Genomic DNA, 20616 nt, shown 5'->3' with positions numbered 1-20616 from the left:
GCATAATATAAAGATTATAACTGATTATGATAATTAATTTAGATAGAAATTTACAAAATTAGAAAGAGTTGATTGATTACAATCTTGCTCTTGAATTGATATTTTGATCTAATGGTCCAAAACCCTTTTTACACTTCCTAGGATAATTCTACTTCTTATTTTAATATTGCCCTCTCTCTCTCTCTCTCTCTCTCTCTATATATATATATATATATATATATATATATATATATAAAAGGAGATGATCAAGAGTGAACTCCTTCTTAAAGAGAGAACTAGAAAACTACTAAAGTAATATTTTTAATTTAATTAAAAAAAATATTTTTAAATTTTCGTTTTTGCCATTATTCTTATATTTTGTTACCATTTACTTGAAAAATATAAAAAAAAATAAAAATAATAAAAAAATTAAAAAAACAAAAAAAAAACTCGTTGTAGTGCACATATGCAATACATCGACTTTTTGTTATTGCATATGTGCACTAGTGTGTATTTTGATATATGTAATAATGTTGAATAGCATATATGCAATTTTTTGTATTGTATTAGTACAATAGTGTGATATTATATACAAAAATACCGAAAAAAACAATATAGTGCATATGTGCATTAATGTTGTATTACGTATATACGATAGTTTGTTTTGAGTACAATTATTAGTGTTTGTATTTGCATATATTCAAAAGTGTGTGTTGTATAATGAAATTATGTTGTATTATATGCAATAAAACACTATTGTATATATGCAATACACATTAATGCACATATGCACTACATCGTCGGGTTTTTTTTTTAGAAACAATATCATCTTATTAGAAGGACGAAAGAAAAAGAAACTGCAAAATATTTTTAAAAAAAAATTTAAAAATATTTTTTATTAGTTCTCTAGTTCTCTCTTTAAGAGGAGTTCTCTCTAGATCCCACCCCTATATATATATATATATATATATATATATATATATAAATTTTGCATGATATTAAATTACCAATATCTCAAATATCGGTCCTTGACCAATATTCCGATATTTTTCTGCATTAACTGCTTAGGTATAAACTAAATATAATATTTAAAATACATGTAATTAAAAGAAAAATTCACCCCTTTAGGAGACTAGGCCATGGGCGGTCATCACCCTTGATAAATCTTTGAAACAATGGTGATTGCTTTTCAAATAGTGATTTCGAATAACTATAATTTGTTTATAAAACAATAAACGTATCACGCCATAAAAGAAGTAAAAAAGCGACCCGACTTTTCTTAAAAAAGACACTTATTGAAAGTCAATTCTTTAGACGACTCCCCTTAGGCTTCGTTGTGGTTAACGTCGGTTGATGTTATTCATCATCCTCGTCAGATCCAGGCGTCACATCACTATAACGCATCCCTTTTCCCCCTCTGCCCATTACCGCGATAGCGCTTCGCCAAACGCTGCCCTCCAGCGTGGTGCTTTACGCCCCGGTAATGAAACTAACCCTGAAAAGGCATACCATATCGGCGGCCACAGTGGTGTTCATACCTAGGGGTGCAAACGAGCCGAACTGCTCGCGAGCTACTCGAGATCGGCTCGTTAAAAAGCTCGATCGAGCCGAGCTGAATCGAGCCTGAGCCCGAGCTCAAGCCTAAAAGTAAGCTCGTTTAATAAACGAGCCCGAGCCCGAGCTTCACTTATCGAGCTCGAGCTTGTTCACGAGCCTAACGAGCTTTCCATTTATATAATTTTTTAAAATATATATTTATTAATTATTAGTTAATATATATAATGTTATGACTAATTAAAAATAACTAAATAATATATATTATTTTATACATAAATTTATAATAGAAAAAAATATATATAAATTATTATAATTATATAAAAATAATAATTGATATATAGTAAACAAGCCGAGCCCGAGCCGAGCTCGAGCTTGAAAATCTACTCACGAGTCGAGCTCGAGTTTTGAAAATAGAGCTCGAAACGAGCCGAGCTCGAGCTCGAGCCCTGTACAAGTTAAACGAGCCGGTCTCGAACCTAGTCGAGCTCGGGCTCGACTCGGCTCGTTTGCACTCCTATTCATACCCACTCCCACAACGAAAAGCTTTAAAATTTGTAACTTTATAGAAGGAAAAAAAAGGGTGGTAATTAGAATTTAATTTTGTGTAACCAACTTGGGAATGTGTTGCAAGAATCACATGTTTTTTCTTGGGCCGTCTGAAATTGACCGAATAGGTCCTGAAAGAAACAATCGAAATACTCATCCACTATATATACCAAACCAAACCAAACCAAACCAAACCAAACCAAACCAAACACCCCTCTTTTCTTATTCTACATTTTCTTTCCTTTTTTTTATTTATTTTTTCCTTTTTCCCAATTTCCATTTCTTCTTTCTTTGATCTCCAATTAATAATCACTTTACAGGTACGTTTCTCCTTCGATCTCAATCCTCAACTTCTAATTTTAATCGTTAATTATCTGGTCTTCAGTTCACAAATTATATGATTCCGGTTGAAAACATCGCCTATCTCATATTATTTTTCCGATCTTGTGTATACTATATTTGTTACGAGCATATCGGGCTTTAGAAGCTCAAAATTCACTTGTAAAATTAGTTAAGTTTCTGGGTTTTTAATTCAGGTTTATATGATTTTAGGGCTTCGTAGTGTTGTGGCTCAAATTGTTTTTTATTTTTCGAATCTAATTATTAGTGAATTTGTGTAATTTTGAAGTGATTAGATGCAATTGAAGATCAGAATCAGCTAATTGTTGAATTAGGCTAGTAATTTCATTAGATCCAGTGTCCCCAAGGCGCTAACGATTAATCGGAGTTATTTGAATTGGAATTTATGTGCAATTGTTTGATATAGATATATATACCAAATTCTATATATTAAATTTTCAGTTTTGACCGATTTTTGACCAAATAGCGATACATCAGCGACTAGGTGGTGGAGTAGGGACGAACGATTAATTGGAATTTTTTGAATTGAAATTTATTTGTGATTTTTTAAATATACACATATATACCAAATTTTAGATATAAAATTTTCAGTTTTGACCGATTTTTGACCAAATAGCGATTAGTCGGTGGAGCAGGGATTAGCAATTAATCGGGATTAATTGAATTGGAATTTATATTTAATTTTGACCAAATAGCCATAAGTCAGTGACTAGTTGTTGGGTTATTAACTAGCAATTAATCAATTAGTTGTTGATTTTTACGACCATGATTAGATCACAACCGATTTGTAATTTTATTTGCAGATTAATTTATTTGGAATGTTTTGATTGTTGTGATTTGTACAGGTATAAGTAGGGTAAGAAATGTTAGAGCAGTTACTGATCTTCACCAGAGGGGGTTTAATCCTCTGGACATGCAAGGAGCTCGGTAATGCTTTAAGAGGATCGCCAATCGATACCCTGATCCGATCTTGCTTATTGGAGGAACGTTCTGGTGCAGCATCCTATAATTATGATGTACCTGGGGCATCATACACACTCAAATGGACGTTTCACAATGAACTCGGTCTCGTTTTTGTTGCAGTGTATCAAAAGATTCTGCATCTTTTGTATGTGGATGACTTGCTTGCGATGGTGAAACGAGAGTTTTCTGTTGTTTATGATCCGAAACGGATGACGTATGATGATTTTGATGAAACGTTTAGACAGTTGAGAAAAGAAGCCGAGGCTCGGGCTGAAGAGATGAAGAAATCAAAGCAGGTGATGGCTAAACCGGTTAGTAACTTGGGGAAAAAACAAGGTCAACAAATGCAAAAGTTAGGGTTTGAAGGTGGTAATGGAAAAAAAAGTGGTGGTGGTGAATCAGGTAAAGATGCTGCAGATGATAATAATGTAAAAACAGGTGGCTTAGGAAATGGGCATACCAATGGGGAGGTAGTTAACAAGAATAGGGTTAACCATAAGGAGAATGGGAATAACACCGCTGATACCGAGGCTTTTGATGTAAATAAGCTACACAAGCTTCGGTCTAAAGGTGGGAAGAAAGGTAATGTTGTTGTTAGCAAGGTTTCCAAAGAGGAACCAAAGAAAAAACCTACAAAAAAGAACCGAGTGTGGGACGACACACCCCGTGAAACTAAGTTGGATTTCACGGATCCAGTGAGTGAGAATGGTGATGCTGATGTGGCGGTTGCACAAGTTGTTGAAGGGGAGAGTATGATGGACAAAGATGAGATTGTCAGCAGTGACAGTGAAACCGAAGATGAAGATGAAACAGAGACAGATAATAAGAAGGTAGATTCAAAGAAGAAAGGGTGGTTTACATCCATGTTCCAAAGGTAAATTAATTCCTCAACCCTTATTAATTATACAAAAAATATAAATTATTTTTAGCTTATCTTTTATTTTTAATCCTGTTTAGCATTGCTGGGAAGGCGAACTTGGAGAAAGCAGATTTAGAACCAGCTTTGAAGGCTCTTAAAGATAGGCTTATGACCAAGAATGTGGTATGTTGTGTCTGCCTTCTTAATACCATCTACCAAGACCTCTTTTGTCTTTTTCTCTTTTGTTTTCTTGGATTAAGTGTGAAGATGTTGACTTCAGGCTGAAGAAATTGCTGAGAAGCTTTGTGAGTCGGTAGCAGTTAGTCTGGAGGGCAAAAAGCTTGCTTCTTTTACTAGGATATCATCAACAGTGCAGGTGAGAGGATCTGATCAATCGCTTATGACTTTTTAAGACTGTTAACCGTTTATATTATTAATATTTTATATCCTGTTTGTCATATTAGCAATATGAACTTGATCGAACTAACTAATGCAGGCTGCAATGGAAGATGCTCTTGTCCGTATCTTAACCCCAAGGCGCTCCATTGACATTCTGAGGGATGTTCATGTTGCTAAGGAGCAGCATAAACCATATGTTGTGGTTTTTGTGGGAGTTAACGGGGTTGGAAAGTCGACTAATCTTGCCAAGGTAAACAAACATTAACCAATCACTTTTCACCATCTGGCATAAGCTCGCTTGTTATAACTTATATAAGTAGCCTAAGCCTGAATCCAATGGTGTAGGTGGCTTACTGGCTTCAACAGCATGATATCAAGGTCATGATGGCTGCATGTGACACGTTCCGTTCAGGAGCAGTCGAGCAGCTTCGTACTCATGCCCGTAGGCTCCAGGTAGGGTTCATTTCATATCCTGATATTAATTATCACACCTTTGTAGTTCTTTTATTCTGATTTTTATTACGCTTTTAGATCCCTATATTTGAAAAGGGCTATGAGAAAGATCCTGCAATTGTTGCTAAGGAAGCAATTCAGGAAGCTACTCGTAATGGATCGGATGTTGTTCTTGTTGACACAGCGGGTCGTATGCAGGTATATTTATATATATTCATATTCTATCTTGGATCGTTTGTATAAAATGTTTGTTACAATAATATTATGGTATTCGCAGGACAATGAGCCATTGATGCGTGCACTATCCAAGCTTATATATGTCAACAGTCCAGATCTCGTACTTTTTGTTGGGGAAGCATTGGTCGGTAATGATGCGGTTGATCAACTCTCAAAGTTCAATCAGGTCTTAATAAATAATAATCATATTTTTTATAGATAAAATTTTCATACATTTGGTTAACAATATATTTTCATTGCTGCTGTTACAGAAATTAGCCGACCTCTCACCTTCACCAAGCCCGAGGTTGATTGATGGGATCTTGTTGACCAAGTTTGACACCATAGATGATAAAGTAAACTAATATTAGCATCATTTTCTGTCTGTGAAAAGGTTGTCAATATTTGTCTAAACCTTTTTTTTTTAATAATAATTATATTTTGTGTAGGTTGGAGCAGCGCTTTCAATGGTTTACATATCCGGAGCGCCTGTGATGTTTATTGGGTGTGGGCAGTCTTACACAGATCTTAAAAAGCTGAATGTGAAGTCTATTGTGAAGACGCTGATTAAATGAGCGTGTGCATGGAGCTGTTCGGAGTGTGTCTTCTTGTGGTTTGTTTTCTGTCTGTTACTGTACTCTTTGAAGTTTGAACTTGAATCTATTTGCATCTTTGTTTTCAGTTTGTGTGTGTTGAACCATGTGGTGAACGTCTTTGTGATCTGTGATTCTTGTCCTGTGTTAATGTGAAGAACATCTTGTGTTTTGGTTGGAATCTTGTTGTTTCCTTTTGGGCATTGCAAGTTGATTGACCTGTAAGGGTTTATGTTAGTATGCATGCAGAATAGTTATTTAGACGGTTCGCCTGTTATAGTTGTTTTTACTTGCATAGTGTTTTATATCATGGAATGGAATCATCTCTTTGATCTAGTCTAAGACCCCAGGTTAAGAAACCCATCATTACATGCAACAGAAGACCAGGCGAAAGAGAATTTGTTAAGAGAAACGTATAATTAAGAATCAGTAAGTTAGGAATCATGACAACTGCATGCATGTATTGTTTTTGCATAGAAGGCATGCATAAGCAAGAAGGTTTTAACAAACCTATTATATTATAGGTATTACTAATGAATTGCAAAAGGCTTTTAGATTTGCAAATCCTAGTTCTACTCCCTACAAATAATAGCGCATTACGCTTAGAAAAGTGTGATGGAAAGGTGTCTTTGAGAGTTTTAGTCCCATGGTGGGTAGATTTAGGAGTAGATTAGTTGTTCTTAAGGGTAGAGGGGGGACAACTCTAACCTGAACCCAAAGCATCCAAAATTGTTAGTCAATGAGGTACTGGTAGTCTCATTTTTATTCATAAGTACTCAGACCCTAACTTGAATCCAATAGCTAGATTACACTCACTAATGGTTTGTGAATTCAGTTTTCCTACCTGAGGTGGAAGGGGCCGTGTATTCAAGTTACCCCTGCCCCTTGCACCGTAATTACGTTTAGAATATGGTTAACCTGAACACAAATAAGTTTATAAAAACTTATTTTAAAACCAATGAGGTACATGAATAACAAACCAATGTTACATCACTTACATGATTTCTGATAGTGTAGCCATGCAATTTTCTCTTCTTTAGACCTTTATTTTCCTCTCCTAGAGATAGATGTTTGTTCATCGTTATTTTGTTATTCTCACCTACTAATAATAATAAAAGAAGAAACAACCATCAACAACATTTTTATTCGTAAAATGTCACTCAGGTGACTAATATATATAAACATGTTTGATTTGGACTGTACCAAATCATGACCACGAACTTGGCTATACCGACCACGATAGCCAACACAAATATGATATGGTGGAAACAACGAAAGTAGAAGCCCGACTACAAAAACAATAGCATCAACTAGAGAAACAAATACTCCAGTTAGAGATGTACAAAAACGGTTTTTCAAACCCGTCTTGGTTTGGGTCAACATCGGCTTTTAAACCAATTCTCAAGTTGAAAAGGATCACAAAAACGGTTTTTCAAACCCGTCTTGGTTTGGGTCAACATCGGCTTTTAAACCAATTCTCAAGTTGAAAAGGATCATCAGTAACCGGTTTCAATGAAAATGTTCCCCACCCAGTTTCAACCTAAAGGTTCGGGGGGGATCTATTTCCAGTTCTTGTCAAATCGGTTAACCAGAATTGGTTCTTTTGAGCACGTCTAACAACACTGGTAACAACAAAAAGATGTAGCAACAAAAATTGTTTTGATAATAAACTTCTCTCCCCTTTACAGGCTGAGACATCTTTCTTTTCAATTCCCCTTACAGTCATGACTTTCCTCATTCATAGACTTCTAAGTGTTCACGAAGTACACAACTTCTCTCTCCTCTACCTCTATTCTACGTCTGCGCTCTCTAGAGCTCAAAAACCCATGTCGGAGATGATCTAGTTATTTATGAGCTTAGCATTTCTCATTAAATAGCTAGTTTTTTTATTGAGACATAAAAAAATTTCTTTTTATTTTTAAACAACTAAACAAAGTATAACTAGCATTCATAATAGCATGTAAAATAACAATCCAATAACTATATTAGCAACAAAAAAAAGTTCAGTTTGTTAAAATAAAATTATCCAAAGTCCCTAAATTTATATTAAAAAAAAAAGTGAACCCACTCTTATCTTTGTTAGTAAATCAAACTTTATTCCTAATTTTTTCAAAATATTGAACTTTCATTTCTATCAACTTCAGTGGTCACTAAAACTGGAAGACAAACAACATAATAACTAAGCATGTGACATTTGTCATTTCCGGTTCGTATTTGTATTCGTTTTTGCATTGTAAATCCGACCTGTTTTGGCTTTCGGATCATTCGATATTAATAAAACAAAGAATTTTAAGTTATAATCATGTTCATACTTGTCGTTTCGTTCCAAAGTCTTTAACGGTGTTTAAAACATTTATTTTGTGCTCAAAACGATCTAAAAAGAACTACAGGGACCAAAATTGCCAAAAAGCAAAATTTAGCCGAGAAGCCCACCTCACGTGGCGCGTAGGCTGGTCTCAGCCCGCTGCACAGCAGCCCACAACTCAGTTCAGTATAAAAAAATCAGTTTTTTTAATGTTTTTGGTTCGTTTAAGCTCGTTTAAGGCCCGAACTCGTGTTGTAACCATCCAAACCAACCAAGACTCTAACCCATAATTATTCTAGAACCCTCCAAACATGTTTTTATCTCTGGTTATAATATATTTAAATCAAAACTCAGCCATTTTTCCCTGCAAATTTTCATCTTCTTCTCCCAAAATGTTTAAACTGCAAGTTGTTCTAGCTAGTTTTGCTTAAGTTCGACTTTAAAAGTCAACGGAACCGAATCTTGCATTTCAAGCCGTTACGGGTATATGTTTTTGTTATTTTCAGTTGTTCTAAATTAATTTATGTTAAGAAAACCATTTTCATCTTTGTTTAAGGTTTTTGGACCTTTAAACGCATATTTATGCATTTTAGGCCCGTTTCGGTCGTTTATGGGAAGTTTACTCGCTTAACTTTCTTGTTTGAGTTTAGATCTAGAAATTTTACATTATTTTAGCTCTATGGTTTTGGACATGCGGTAACCATCCTCAGTCTCATACCGAGTCAAGGACGAACCAAAACCGAACACTCGTTTAAACACGTTAATTAACTTGTAAACAACCATGTTGCATGAAAACATTCTAGATCTGAGTTTTACTTTATATTTAGTTATATGGTGTTGTGCATGTGGTAACCATCCTCGGTCTCATACTGAGTCAAGGACCGAACCAAAACCGAACACTCATTTAAGCATTTTAATTAACTTTTAAGCAACCATATTGCATCAAACACTTTAGATCTGGGGTTTTCTTCATATTTTAGTCATTATATGGTTGATATGGAAGTGTAGAACAAACCTTTGTTTGAACCCAAGTTTCGGGTAAAAACCGAGTAAAACCGAACACTTGTTTTAACAAGTTAGTTACAAACCTCCATAAGTTCAACTTATTTTTTTTTATGTTTTATTTTATATTACTCATGTTACTTAAGATTTTGGAAGTGTTAGAACAAATCTTGGCTTAAACCAAGTTTTGGGTGAAAACCGAGTAAAAGTCGAACTACTCGTCTTAACGAGCTAGTCACCGTTCAAACCACCAAAAATCTTTCTAAACCTTTTTAACTCATGTTGCACTTTATATTATTTTTATTTATAAGATTAGGGTGTGTCGGAACCAAACTTGGTTTTATACCGAGATCGGGCCGACTTACACTCGCTTAAACCCGAGTTTAGGACTTTAATTAATAAAAATCCTCAAACTTGTTTAAGCTACTAATTTTATTGAAGTTATTCATATATTTAAAATGTTTAGTAAGCCGGATGTGGATTTGCTACTTTATTAAGTCCCGAACCGACTAAACCGAACAAATCTTAAAAGTCGGATCTTGATGCTTACATTAGTGGGATCATGCACACTAGCACTAAACCAACTTCTCCTATGTAAAACTTAACAAAATAGAGTAAAACTAAACATCAAAGGCCCGGTTTCATGTACAACACATTTCATGTCATGCTTACTTTATTTAACCACATTTTGTAAAATATAACTTAAACTTTCGAAAACTCAAGCCTTGTTTTTATGAACTTTTCTACCGCATATATCTCATCTTTAAGACTCATTATTAACTCAAGGTCTTTCAATCTAGGACACGTGATATAATGTTTATTATACGTAAATCCCGTGTATATTTTATATAATATTTTATTAGTTTTGGTAGGTTTCTTGAAAGATTTGTATACTACTAACTTAGTTTTATGTTTTAGGTTTCGGGTTATAATTCCGGTGAAAAGAGGGCGAAAAACGAGCAAAAACAAGCTGAACCGAAGAACCGACGCGTCAGGAAACGAACCGGACCGAACCAGGAATGAACCGGACCAGACGAAGTGAACCAGACCCCCCCTTGGGCCGGTGCGCCGCGCGACGGGGGAGGGGAAGCCCGCGGCGCGGCGCGGCGGGTGTTTGACGGTGCATGCTTCCAGAATCTTCCTGTTTAAACCGTCTTAACCTATTTTTGGACCCTTGTTGCCTATATAAAGACCCCTAAACTCACCATTAATCATACCTTAACCCCACATCCGAATTTGGTGAATCCCGAGGCAACCAAGAAGAGTTTTCAGCAGCTTTGGAGTTGAAGAATCAGCTGGTGTTGCGCGTATTGGTTAAAGACGAAGAACACGGGTTTTATCTTTTGTTTCTTTCGTTTTCGTTTATTTTACACCATGAATTCTTGTTTGTTTGTTTCGTTTAATTTTAAGATGCTAGGCTAAACGGTATAGACTGCCTAGCTTATGATAAACTTATCTTGACGTTTTGATTTGATTTGGGATTATTTAAGTTATGGTTTTTATGATTTAGTAAAAGATTTGCTTATAATTAATTGATGCGTATGATTTCTTAGGATTGCTTGATGAGTTTTATTCCATAGTTTTCCTTGATTATTGTTTGTCATTTGATAGGATTGCTATTAGGTCAATTACTCTGTGTTCTTGATTATTTTATGATTTGATTTCACGATAAGATCAAAGGAATAATATTGTTAAATAAACCTAAGCGAGCTGCTAACCTAAAATCTGTAAAGTGCTAGGTTATTGATAAGTCTTTGCTATTTAATCTGGCTAGATTTAGTTCTTCGTAAGGAGTTAGTCTAGGGTTGATTATTTATTATTGTTTATCAAATCAATTAATCATAGTAAATTGCCTTTGATTTCCGCGCTGTAAGGTATGATTTCGTATAAAGGAACAAAATTGTAAACACTTGGGTGACCGTAAGCGAACTTGATTTTTAATACTAGTGTGCGTTAAAACTTGTTAGAAATCCATAGGTTTTCTCTTGAGAAGGGTCAGGGGTCCTATTTGGTTTTCTTTTAAATGTCTATTTTACGATCCCAGTCCATAACTAACTATTTTCCCAAGTCAATTCATTACCGAAATTTAGGGGAGTCTAGCCTAGGTGGTTTTCTCATCATCATCTTATTTTCATAACAAACTTTGTTTTCGTTTAATTTACTTGTTTTCTTAATTAGTTTTAATTATAGTATTAATTTAGTATTTTAAATAAAAACCCCCTTAAACAACTATAAATAATAAGTCGTGTTTTGTAGTCGAGTCTAATTAGCTAGTAAACATAATTTAAAGAGTCTCGTGGGTTCGACATCCGGACTTACTTAGCTGTACTAGAGTCGACCGGTTCACTTGCCGGTTAGTAGTTTAGTTAAGTTTAAGAGTCTAGAATTTATTACTTAGTGTCTAAATTAGCGTAATTTTAGTTAATAATATTAAACTACTTTTAGCACATCAACACGCATGTTAAACCGTCGGCTTGCTTTCTTGATTATTAGTATTATTATTATTGTTGTTGTTGTTGTTGTTCTAAGTTTTCTTCATCGACATCAGTATTTTCCATGTGAGTAAATCCATCCCTGTTTTCGCTTTTTTACTTTCGGGGTAGCTTGCTTACTTTGAATAATTGCTTGATTGTGTGTTATATACCTCATATAATTAATTGCTAAATGTTTATTGTTTTTGTTGGTTGGCTTCATCCCCATCCTCAATAAGTATGATCAAACGCTCCTCCTTGTAATGCGGTATTTTTACCTATTAGAAAGGAGCCTCATTTATTTATGATTTATATACCGCAATTGTTGTTATTATTTACGGTTTCGCATAAGAGTTGTGGATTTTGCCTCATCTATACTATATAATAAATACAAGTTTCTCAATGTCACATGACATCAAACAACACAACCTTTTGCAAAAATTTCCCACCTTTCTCTTATTAAATGCATTTCTCTTTCTTATTAATAGTTTATATTAAACTTTTTTTCTTTTTAATCTATTATTTTTTCTTTTTAATAATTATTTTTTGATTAAAAAAATTTAATACCAACATAAATATACTATTTAGTTTTATATAAATGTATTGTATTAGTTATTAATATCAAGTTTTTATAAGTAACGATTTTTCACGTTGATTTAGATAAAATAATTAATTTTAAATTTTAAAGAAAGAAATTTTTGTTTTATGTTTATTTTGCAATAAAGATTAATAAAAACTACGCCAATCACTGTAGATGGTTGATTTGTTTTTGAGACAGCCTATTTTAACGCATGGTAAGTTATGTGATTTATTATATAAAGTTGAAGGCAAAAACAAAACAAAACTACTAATTTTGATATGAAGATTAAAATTACAAATAAATTTACAAATATTGTATACAAAAAAATATTTAGAGATTTGTGAATTTTCAATAACTTTTTATTTCCATATTGTGTAATGTGTAATTTATTTTATCATATATTATATCTTTATATCTTTTGAACATATTTTGTATTTTACATTGTGTTATTATTAAAATAAACTTATTTATTATAACCCGTGTTCTACACGGGTCTTAATGCCATATGTTATATTACACATGAGTACTCCTTACAAATTTTTCCACCTCTCTCTCTCTCTCATGTTAATTATATTTCGTTTTCTTATTAAAAGTTTCATATTTTATTCTTTTTCTATTTGATTTCTTATTTTCTCTTTTTAATAATTATTTCCTGGTTCAAAAAATTTAATACCAACATAAATATATTATTTAGTTTTATGTAATTATATTGTATTAGTTATTATTAATCTTTTATAAGTAACGGATTTTACGTTGATTTAGATAAAATAATTAATTTCAAATTTCAAAAAAAAAATTCACTTAATGTTTGTTTTGCAATGAAGATTAATAAAAGCTACGGGCAATCGCTTTAGATAGTTTGTTTGTTTTTGAGACAACCTATTTAACACATAGTCAGTTATGTATTCCATTATCTAGAGTTGAAATAAAAAATAAAGTGAAACTACTAATTTTAATATGAAGGATAAAATTATAAATTAAATTACAAATATTGTATACAAAGAAAGATTTAGAGATTTATAAATTTTCAACTTTTTATTTCCATATTGTGTATTGTATAATTTATTCTATCATATATTATATTTTTTTATATGTTGTACATATTTTTATATTTCACATTGTGTTATTATCTAAATATATTTATTTATTCTAACCCGTGTTCTACACGTGTATCAAACCTAGTATTTATATATACACAAGAATCATGGAATTTTTCACCAACATTCGTGTTGACAAAATATATTTTATGCAACGTTACAGGTTTGATTATTGGTTGGTTGAGATTTGAAGACGTTAGTTTATTTTGGACCGTTAGGTTATTAATGAAATGAGCTATTTATTTTCTTGTACTTTGTTTATTTGTAATGAACATGTTGTTTTGTATTTGATGTTAAATGAAATGAATGAGTTGCTTAAATATTGTCACTTTAATTTAATACTGTCGTGTGCGTTGAAATAATCACGACGCGCCTCGGCATGTTTTGCCGCTTTTGGTCGGGGTGTGACAATTTAGTTATTAACAAAATCACAAATTTTGTCTTTCCAATTGTCATAACATTAACAAACATCTTAGGATATCAAATGATAAAAATAAATGTTCACAAGTCGGTATCCATCATCATATGATCAGAAAATTTGAAGGCTTTTGGCTGAATAACTTGATTCCAAATTATACAATAAAAGCATCTAACAGAAACCAAAACCAGTTTAGTTAGTTTCATTGGTGTTTGCAGTTTTGTCCTTGGTGTCACTGGTGTTCTCAGTTGCAAAAGCTTCTAAGTCAACTATACCCTTTCGATAAAAGTCTATGACGCGAGCCGAATGTTTCTTACCTTCTTTATGGTCATTCATCACCGCCTCGGAGAACGCTCCTACTTGACACATTTCACACCAAAACTTAAACTTATCTTTCTTGTTTTTACCACTCTTTATATCATTCGGGCTAGATGAGCTCGGTTTAACGACTGTTAAAGCAAGCTGCATATCTTTCTTGGTCACATCATTTGTGTCAGATGAGTTTGATGGTTTGTTTGTTTCGTTGGAGCTCACTGTGACGGTTTTTAAAGCAATCTGCGATGGTTTGATGATCGGTTTCTCTGGTGCAACCCCCAGACCAAAGTTGGCACCAGTTCTTTGAGCCACTAAAGCAGCCTCTTTAGTCTGGTGCTTTTTCCTTGAATGTGTTGGGTTAACCCTTGTTCACTTGTGGTGCGAATCTGACATACTGCACAAGTCCATTCCTCTTTGACTCTCTTGTTTGACCTGTCTGAACCAGACTGGATTGAACCTTCGGAAACTGGTGGTGTTGACTTCCTCTTGGTTCCAGATAGAGTCTCATTGGGCTTACTCTATAATAAGAACGCGATCATTGTGTTACCATGACCAAAACACAGGACAAGTTATTCATATAATGGTAACATTGATCAGAGTAATCACATCAGATCAGGCTATATTATGGATCATATACAGTTAGTTAATCGATAAAAGTCAACTGTATTAGGAAAATATGGTTAGTAAACTGATAAAACAGAATAAAGCTTTACTAATATGATTCAAAAGTCAGACAGATTGACAAGTAACATAATAAGCAATGTTATATGTGAGTCATGATCATGAGAACATAGAAGTCAAATTCTGATACATGATATGTATGTATGTGAATCAAATAAAATCATGAAACTATATTTCTTCGCAAATGGCTGAAAATCTGAAATGGATTAAAATCACAAAATAGACATTTTGACCAAAAATTCTACAAAAATAAGCATTGACTTTTAGCCTTCATAAACTAGGCATATCCGGAACCAACCAATCACACAACGTCAAATAAGCATAGACATAGACGGCTAAGAAGACTGAAATTTAGGCACTACGAAAATCTTTAAAAAAATACGATGGGCCCACAAAATAAACCAATAATAGCATAATACATGTAAACTGACCACTGAATCTTAGCTGATGCTTTCTAACCTGGCTGTTTACACGTGTACTAATTTGATTGGTTTGTTTTGTTTTGCAAACACATTGTACATTTAAAATTTTTTTGTGCCAGTTATCTGGTGTTTTTTATTGGTTGCTTTTGTGATATGTTTATTTTCGTAAGGGTTAAAAGTGAATGTCTATTTTGATTAAAGTAGTGGTCAAAATGTCTAATTTTATTTTATTTTCCCTTTTGAGTAGTGCAATTTGCAGAACTAGTATGTGAGACAAATAATGAACTGCAACTGATGATACATAAATATACACAGAAGACAAAATAATACTCACATAGACAATAACCTCAGAAAATGGTGGTGTTGATTTCCTCATTGTTCCAGATAGAGTCTCGCAGTTGGATTTACCCTATAATAAGAATGCGATCAGTGAGTTAACGCGACCAGCATACAAGACAAATTATTCACATCAGATCAAGCTACATGATGGATATACAGTTTAGTCAACTGATAACATAGAATATGAGCAATGCAATTTGCAGATACTTACATAGACAATAACCTCCTTTTTGTAGTCCTCCGGGACAGGCGTCAATGTAATCTTTGGTGAATCACCTACCACTTGCAATGGAGAACCCGAAAACCCCCTAACTTCACCGAGCCGACCACCACCCCCATACTTGTCATCAATTAACATCACAAGCTTCTCCTCAAGTCCAATCGATTTCCCATTCAAAAACTTCGCCTCGGACATATTGTTGTGGCCCGCACGCCTCATGGGCATCTCGCGCTCCATCATCAACTCATTCTGCACCTCAGCCTCCAAAACACGCCTTCGCTCCATCTCCTCTGCAATTATCTCCTCTCGAATCCGTTGCTTCTCGAGTTCCCTCCGAATATTCGACTCAAACCGTCCTCGACCTCTACCGAAATTATTGATCGGTAATCCTGCTGAAACTAATAAAAATAATATTCAGCATTTCACATACATGATATCGATCAATATTCGCATATCATAATAACATTATTTGTCTATATTCTCCGAATTCGATACATATATAAAACACAAAGCGATCAGAGATCACAAACCTGGAACTGCTTGCTGTGGCATGAAGAACGAATAACCCGAAGACTGCAGATGATGGATCGGGTTTTGTTGATGCTGTGCATTTGCATCCATTACTCGATGTATGTGCTTCATTGCTAGCTAATAACAAAACAACTGATGTATATATGTTATGTGAATATGTGTTATGTATATATATAGTACATACAGACACATGCTGGTTGAGTTTACAGAGGCGATTAGCGTCTACACGCCATATTAGGCGAGTGTGACTTACGGTCGTTGTTTTGGTCAATGTGGAATGTCTTAAATAATAAATTGTAACATAACATCCCCTTCCTCATCCTCACGTTACGAAATTTTTTCAAAACTTTTACTTAAATGGTTTCAAAGCCGTTTTGTTAAAGAAAGGTAAGTTTAATGAATTTGACCTGCAAACAAATTACAAGATGACATGTCATAAATATTTTAATTTTTTTTCTTTTGCAGGTGATGACATATGACAACTTTTGTAAATAATCTTTAGAAATTATAAGATAATGTTTGATATACATGAAGATAATAATGTTCGGTATAGAAACTCGGTTAGTATCTCGTGTGATACACGAGCTGGATAGATAATATTTTGATTTTAATAAATGAATATAAAGATTTATAAAATCGAATAAATTACAAATTACAAAAGAAAAATAAGAATCGTGATGAAGTTATCTTAAATATAAAAAAATATTTACATATGATTGTGCATGCCTAGCTGGTAACACTTGAATTATATAAATAGTATAAAAAAAACATATGCATTAAAATATTTTGATTCATAAATAGTATAAAAACAAACATATGTATTAACATGTTTTCTATATAAAGTATTTCTAGATACATCATAAATTCACAACCCTAAAGAAACTTGGTCTTATTGAAAAAGTCTGTAAAGGTGTATCTACTTATGCTAGTAATATTAAATTATATATGTTTTGTTTACAAACAAAATATGAGAAGTTACCGAAAAGATAATCAATTGATTATGATAAGTAGACAAACCAATATAATCTTAACAAAAAAATTACTCACGCTAAATTATGAAATAAATATGATTATTCATAAATGAATAAATCTATTTATTTTTACTTATATACTCTTTACAAGAAATAATGTACGTTAACTTTGCAGATAAGTTAGTTAAACAAATAAGAAATAATATATAAATATGTAACACCGTTTCATTTATGATATAAAAGGACAAATTATTAAACAGTTAATCAGTTATATCAACAAAGCAGACATGTTTTACAAAATGCATCATTATCGGTTCCCAAAATTAGTCATAAGCTTAACATTTACATCAAGTTTATTAAGTTTGTAAAGTCTAGTCAACTTTTTCCCCAATTTGAAAATTATATGGGAATAAACATTGAACAGATTTAACGTAATCATCAATAAAAACACATATATACGGTGATAGTAATTAGAAACTACTATTTAAAAAATTCAATAGTGTTGTAAAAAAATTATGACGTTAACCTAGATTACCATAAATTTAACCAAAATCAAACATGTAAACAAATCGTAAACCTTTGAGGTTTATTATCAAGTTTTGGAGAAATCATGAAAGTATTTACAGATAAATCCACACAACTGAGATTTGATAGATAAAATAGCTTGAGATTATGTGATTGGTTTTTGATTCTCTAGATAAGATTTCAAACTGCAGTTTTTTGTGTCTGGTATCATTTAGGGAGAAAGTCAATTGCGTCAGATATGATTTATGGAGACATTAAAAGTCAGCATGTGTGTTATAAATTATATGAAAATCAGTATAAATTCTTTTATAACAAAGGGTTGGTTACGGGATACCTATTTATCAATCTTGATTTTATTTAAAAGTAAAAGAGTTTTAATTATTGAAAATAAAAGCTTGCAAAATGTCACAAATATAGACAATAAACCCTCTTTCACTAGAGGGTAAAGTTAAAATACAAAGGACAACAAAAATGAGAAGGGTGAGAAGGAATCTAATCCATTGATGTTAGATTTGAATGGTGGAGATTAATTTAAGAAAATAAATTGATGAGAATGGCATAAAGGTAATATCTCACTTTTGTTAACTTTCTCTTTCCACATGTAAGACATATTTCAATTCTCCCATCATTTTAAAACGCTCATAACTTTTTCTTACAACATTATTTTTTTTTTAAATTTCACCATAATAACAAGCGTTTTTTATCTTTAATATGAGTATCATATTGTTATATAAAAATTAAAAAAAATAGGGGGTTTTTTATATTGTGTTATTGATTGTTTATTATGATTTTTAATTGGGTTTTTTCTATACATTGTGTTATAAATTTTGTCATTGTGTTATCAATTGGTACTCATATTAAAGATAGCAATTAAAACAAAGATTACATCATTATGTCTTTTTGTTTGTCATTGTGTCTTTGTGCTCATCATTTGTCTTACTACTTATCATTGTATTTTAGTCATTTTGTATTACGTTCATGTCATTGCGTAATATGTAGTTTCCATTGTGTTTTACGTTTCAGGTCAATGTGTTATATGCATTCACCATTACGTTTTACATTTCAGGTCATTGTGTTATATGTATTCATCATTGTGTTTTACGTTTCATGTAATTGTGTAATATGTGTTCATCATTATATTTTATGTATTAGATAATTTGTTGCTATTTTGTTATTATATTTACGTATTATTATTACACAACCGTGTTATTAGCATTTAAAAAAAAACAATGATGATTTGAAAGAACAATGACGAAAAAATCACAATGACAAACAGAAAGACACAAAGACACAATCACGTAAATTTTTTTAAATTTTTATATAACAAAGTCATGCTCATATCAAAGATAAAAAAACACTTGTTATTGTGGTGAATTTTTTTAAAGAATAATGTTGCATGAAAAAGTTATGGACGTTTTAAAATGATATGAGAATTGACATGTAACTTGCATTTGAAGAGAGAAAATATATACTGTTACTTTTATACCATTTTACCTTTGGTCCCCACTTGACACATGTCAATCAACTATGACTTCTTACACTTCTCATTTTTGTTCGCCTTTGTAGAATAGCTTAACCCTTCACTACATGTGATTATATTTTTAATGCATAACATATAAGTATTTATGTGATTTTCATAATTTTCTACTTCAAGTTAGTTTTGAACTGGACACTTGTATATATAATAAGATTGATTAATTATAAAGATTACAGTAATATTTGATTCTTTAAGCGAAGTCCTTTAATTTTGTTTTTTAAATAATAATGATGACAACGATTCATAGAAGAGTAATATGCAGTCATGTGATCAATGCTTAGTGGAGATACTTCCATTCACGGGGTCTCATAAATCTTATCTTAATACACTAATAAAAGAAAATGTTGACCCTTAGGTGTCAAACCCACATTTATCCTAATTCCTAATCTCTCTTCTTATTCATTCTAGCTATTCATGGGTCATGGGTCAAAATCATTCTGTCAAATGGGTTATAACATAATGTGGATTTTATTTATTATTGAATTAAGTGTCATTTTCATACATGAGGTTTGACCAACTACGCAACTTTAGTATATTTTTTAAATGTTCTTGCAAATCAACACCTGGCGTTTCCAAAATCATGCTATTTTAGTATTTTCGTTAACCTCGTTTGTTTTTTTCATTAAGTCTACATTAAATTAATTTATAAGTATTTTGAGAACCACAGCTAAAATAACAGACCTTATTTATCTTTATTATTTAACAAAAATCCGTGTAATACACAGGTGCAAAAGCTAGTTACAATAATATTACCTCACAATGCTACGCCACTATTATTAGTTGTTATTATTATTAATTACTAAATAATTAATTATAATAAGAGGGGCATATTTAAAGAAATGGTCGATTACGGAACCATTTACCAATTTTGATTATCCTTTTATTTAAGGAAAATTGGATGTTAATAATCCCAACTTTCTGTTATTGGCCAATAATAATCCCAACTTTGTTTATTCCCACCAGTGGTCCCAAATTTAAAAAAGTTGGCTCTCAGTTGTCCTCCATTAAAAAAAATCCTAACGGCGTTAAGTTTTTTTTGAATTTCAAACTGATTTTTTTGGGCTTTGATCGGAAGGAGGAAACGAATCGATTAACGTAAAACTTAGCTCTAAATGATGCTTCAAATGGCTGGATTAGTCCTTCAAATCGGGTGTTTGAACTTCAAATTAGCAAAAATTAAGTTGTTTGGAGTATCGTTTCGTGCTAATTTTTACATCAATCGACTTGTATCCTTCTTCTGATCAAAAGCCCAAAAAAAAATCAGTTTGAAATTCGGA

General features: G+C 32.5%; 1 protein-coding gene across 1 annotated transcript; it reads left to right on the top strand.

Moving 5' to 3' along the window:
- The first annotated feature begins 3263 nt into the window (after positions 1–3263).
- On the top strand, positions 3264–6106 carry LOC143542139 (uncharacterized). Its single transcript, XM_077034802.1, has 9 exons — positions 3264–4279; positions 4363–4447; positions 4545–4640; positions 4761–4913; positions 5009–5116; positions 5195–5314; positions 5394–5519; positions 5605–5688; positions 5782–6106. The coding sequence occupies exons 1-9, from the start codon at positions 3306–3308 to the stop codon at positions 5905–5907; spliced, it is 1872 nt and encodes a 623-aa protein (XP_076890917.1). The 5' UTR covers positions 3264–3305; the 3' UTR covers positions 5908–6106.
- Positions 6107–20616: the final 14510 nt, after the last annotated feature.

This window comes from Bidens hawaiensis, unplaced genomic scaffold (genome assembly GCF_021521415.1).
Source record: "Bidens hawaiensis isolate Kalapana, Puna unplaced genomic scaffold, B.hawaiensis_p1.1 tig00012785_1, whole genome shotgun sequence".
NCBI lineage: Eukaryota > Viridiplantae > Streptophyta > Magnoliopsida > Asterales > Asteraceae > Bidens > Bidens hawaiensis.
The sequence above is the reverse complement of the archived record's forward strand: the minus strand, read 5'-3'. Positions and strand labels throughout refer to the sequence as shown.